The 4,845-nt window shown below is 35.2% G+C and overlaps 1 protein-coding gene across 2 annotated transcripts in view; it reads right to left on the reverse strand.

Annotated features, from left to right (window-relative positions):
* Positions 1 to 4,845, reverse strand: part of Sclt1 (sodium channel and clathrin linker 1) — a 262,327-nt gene that overhangs the window by 111,866 nt on the left and 145,616 nt on the right. For both annotated transcript variants that reach the window (XM_023719509.1, XM_023719507.1), the window contains one exon: positions 1,186 to 1,277. In XM_023719509.1, coding sequence (XP_023575277.1) covers positions 1,186 to 1,277 — 92 coding nt within the window. The remainder of the gene's footprint in view (positions 1 to 1,185; positions 1,278 to 4,845) is intronic.

Here is a 4,845-nt window from a genome sequence, read left to right on the forward strand (position 1 = left end):
TCTAAAAAAGGGCAACTTTTAAGTATGCTAAAAATTACTTCCTATCTTTCAAAAGAGATGAATATATAGTCTGATGATATATTCTCCTTACTTAAACAGAAGGTCATAATCTAATTTCAAGTCATGTTGTTTAGCACACACAAAGAAAAGAGATTAAGAAAAATACCTCAAGGGCAGCATTCTGAACTGCCCATGGTTGATATTCAATGCTCTGCAGTGACAGCAATGGCATTTGAGATGTGTTATGATGGCAGGAAGCACAGCTAGAATTTAGTGTTTGGTGTTGGGGTGGCTACATAGCCCACAATTATTGGCATAGTTTCAAGTAACAGTTGTCTAACTCAATAGACCAGTTAATACAGTGCTGTTAAAAATTATAACGTGGTATCAGTTGATGATGACTAGAAGGCAGAGATCAGTGATGGGAAAAGGAATCAGCATATTCCTGTTTCCAAGAACACAAGCATAGTATAGGGGAGCAGCCTGACGTCGAGGGGACCAACAGGGGTGAGGGATAAGCTTCAGCTGGCAGGGCTTTCTTGACTTTTGAGCCTGAGATGCAAAATGAATCTATAACATTCAGCCCCTGCAGCTAATCCCTTCAGGGCTTATGGCCCATGATTCCCACAAAATAGTCTAAAAGACTCACATCCTTTTACTTTCACTGCCTTCTATTTCAGTGGTTTATTTCTCCTGTCACAAAATTATTAATAAAAATATAGATATTTAGAGGGTTTGAAGTATTATCAGTTTTTTTTTTCTGATTATAGGATTTAAAATTTTTAATTGTTTTTCAGAAGAAAGGCTTTGGGTTCCTAAGGATCAGTCTGGTTCACTCAAAAGGAATGAAAATAAAATTAGTGTTAAACAAAAACTATACTTATTCAGTTTTATTTCTTTTCAGAAAATTACTGGACTAAATTTGACACAACTGTTCTCTTTCTCATTTATGAAATGAATTAAGGTACTTTGTAAAGGGTCTGACTCACTGAATAATTTTTGGAAATATGTTCAAAGTATGACAATTTGTTGAATAAATTTTTAAACGAAGTACAGAAATCAGATTATGATTACAGTTGATTTAGCCCTATAAAATATATATTGTAATAAATATTGTAAATTGAAATTTTACAGTGGCATCTATTTCTGAAGAACAGACAAAGCTAGTTGTATTTACCAATTTACCTTGTTTCTAATTGTTTTATATTAGATTGTAACTCCTGTAACTGTTTGTTGGATACTTCCTCTTTTCTTTGGGCAGACACCATATCTTCCTCCTAGAAAATAAGGAAACTGGAAGCTTACTTTAGTTATTTACAACATTACAACAACTCATAGCATAAAGAAAATAATGCCACGAAGTTATTGTATGGCTAGAATTTTAATTTGTAAAATTTAAAAAGTAATATAATAGAAAGGGGAGAACTTTATCATTGATACCATATTAAATAATCAAAACATTTATTGCATTCATATTTCTACCAGTGTTTCAAAGAGTCCCTATAGCGTAAGTCTAACAAAACAAGACAGAGGTGTGCCTATGTGGACAATCTGCTTGTAAGACATTTTCTATTAATTGGTTATAATATTTCTTACTATCTATCAAAATAACCTCTTGGATATCACCTTTGATATAGTGATTTGAAATCTATGAATAGATTTTTTTTGTACTACCTTCCTGGAAAACAATTCTTTACTTTTTCCTGCATGCTTTCATTAAATATTTTCATGATGTCATTTCAGTTTTTCTATTGCTCTTAACTTTCTTTGAATTATTTTGTTGCTATAAAGATTACAATATGTTTCTTTAATTCCTGTTAATTCATTTTTTAAACATTATTTACCTATTTATTTATTTTTGTGGGACCAGGGATTGAACTCAGGCCCTTGGGCTTGCCAAGCAAGCACGTATTCTACTGAGCCATCTCCCCAGCCCCAATTCCTGTTAATTTAGATTAATATAAAATTAATTCAGATAATACATTGAAACCTTATAATAATGTATTTCTATGTATTATGTAAGTGTCACTGTCATATATCTTTATACTTCAAACATCTCTCACTAAATACAGTATTAATTTTGCTATAAGTAGCCATCTCTTTTAAAGATATATTAAGTGAAAACACGTACATTTATCAATTCTTACCATTTGTTGTTCTTAATTCCTATAGTTGCTATCTAGTAGCATTATATGGTACCATACTAGTTTTTAAAATCTTCCCAAGCCTGCTGGGAACGAATTCTGTTTTTGTTTATTCAGCAATATCTTTTTAAAACCTTAATTTCAAAAATTTAGTTTTACTGGAGATAGAATTCTTAGTGCTTCCCCCCTTTATTTGGCACTTAGGAGATAATATCAAAAAATGGAACTAGAGAAATGGTGTCATTGTTCTCATACCTAGACACGTAGTTTTAGAATTCTTTGGAAATAATTCATAGGAAGATACTGGAAAGGTCTAGAGATGCTGCCTAGAAAAACCTTAGAAGAATATAAGCCAAGCTTGATGGGAGATTCTGGTTGGAGTAACCAGAATGCTGACAGAAATGAAGACAGTAAAGACCAGGCTCAGCAGGTTTTAGTTGGGAACAAGGACTCCATTAGGATTTGGACTGAAGTGTTATACTCAGGCAGAAAAATCTCTATATTTTGCCCATTTCCTGAGGCCCTGTGGGCAACTGAATTTAGGGATAACAGCCTAATTCATTTGGTGGAGGAAATTTCAAAGCAGCCCAGTGTTTAGGTTGTGGCATGAGTACTGATGGCTGCCTTTAGTCAATCAACAGTGAAACTATAGAGAACATATGAGAGCCAAAAGTTGTGAGAAGTTTGGAGTTGCAACAGAAAAAAAAAAAATCCTTCAAAGTTGGGGCCACAGACAGCTTGGTTACAGAAAAGATTAAAATTAAAAAGAAGCCAAGTACTTTGCATCAGGACCATAGGAAAGATGACTTGAAGATATTTCAGACAGCAAGACCCTACCATTTGCTGGCATATGGGTACAGAACTATTAAGCTTTCCTTTAAAAAGAGAACTTCAGGATGTCCTGTTCACTTAGGACTGCAGAAGGAAATGTTTCTCCAAGCTCAGCCATCCAGGCACTCAGAAACCTCTGCAGTATTATCCAAGGACTCCTGGTAGACCTCAACATCATCCATTTGGTGCAGCTTTAACAGGTACGTGGAATGCATGAGTTATGGGGTCATGGAGGCTTCCTTCCAGATCTCAGGGGAAGGTCTGGAAGGCCAGGCAGGATGCCTGATAGCATAGTACATAAAAGTGAAACCAAAAACTGTGATGGTGAAGCTGAAAGTGTAGTGGACACTGTAGGAAGTTGGAGATGTCAGGAATTTGGAGCATATGCCAAGGAAAACTACAGATGGGTGAGCAAAGACATCCCAAAGAGAGATTATGAAGGCTGCAATCAGCAATGTTGTAGGGACAGGCTTCCTCTGGAGTTCACTTCTTACCATAAATTGCCCTGGATGCTGGACCTAGAGAATCAGGATTCAATGTCTACACTGCTAGATTTTGATCTTATTTTAGTATGATTTCTTTCTATTCCTCTATTTTCCTCTTCGGGGATGGAATTGATTTACCTTGTGCCACTGTATATTGCATGTATTTAATTTTTATTTTTTAGCTTTTCTGGGGATCACAATCAAGAGTTTCTCTTGAGTTTCAGAGACTTTGGACTTAGATTTTTCAGCAACGTTGGAACTATTAAGATTCTGGTACTGACTCTTAGAGATGGACTTAATATATTTTACTTGATGAGAAGGACATGAGCCATTTGGAGGCCAGGGGTGGAATGTAACCCCAAAACCTCATGTGTTCAAAAGGTGACGAACACAGCTACATTGTATTCATCAGTGCATTAATCTGGTCACTTGGGGTGGATGGAGTGACCTGGAAAAGTACATTCTTGTCCTTGGTTCCCTTCTCTGTTTACTGCATCTGAGTCAGAATAAACCTTCCCTTTAAGTTATCAGTATTAGGCATTATGTCCAGAGATGAGAAAATGATTAATGACTTTCTTTTTTCCAGTCCCCCAATTACCTTCCTTTGCCCTCCTTTCCTCCTCCCTTGATTTCTTTCCTCTTGTCTGATAGTTTCTCTTCTATTACCATTTTTTCCCCCCTGTTTCTAGATTCCACATGTGAGACAAACACATGATACTTGTCTTTCTGAGTTTGGCTTATTCTGCTTAATGTGATGATTTCTAGTTCTGTTTTTCTGCAAATGATTTCATTCTTTTTTACATCTGACTAGTTCCCTCCTCTCTCTCTCTCTCTCGAGGAAAGAGAGAGATGACATATATCATTAATTCATATATCTATATCTATATCTATATCTATATCTATATATATCATGCTGACTTTAATTTCCTCAGTATACACTGAGGTGTAGTGCAGCTAATTCACATGGTAGCTTAATTTTTACTTTTTAAAAGAAGCTCCAACACTGATTTCCATAGTCGCTGTATTAATTTAACAGTGTATAAAATCGCTTTTCTCCTGCATTCTTATCACCATTAATTATTTTTTATAGTCTCGATGAGAACCATGAAGACTGGGGTGAGATGGAATTTCAAAGTAGTTTTGTCTTATACTTAGGTCTAATCTATTTTGAGTTGATTTTTGCATATGGTGAGAGATAGAGATCTTTCAATCTTCTACATGTGTATATCCAGTTTTCCTATTTTAAAGAGGGTATCTTTCATCTAATGTATGTTTGGATCCTGTCAAAAATTAGATAACTCTGGCCGGGTAGGTTCATTTTCTGTGTCCTTCACTATTTCCACTGGACTATTTGTTTTTATGTCAGTATCATGCTACATATTATT

The sequence above is a fragment of the Octodon degus genome, unplaced genomic scaffold (assembly GCF_000260255.1).
Source record: "Octodon degus isolate 3935 unplaced genomic scaffold, OctDeg1.0 scaffold00068, whole genome shotgun sequence".
In the NCBI taxonomy this organism is placed as follows: Eukaryota; Metazoa; Chordata; class Mammalia; order Rodentia; family Octodontidae; genus Octodon; species Octodon degus.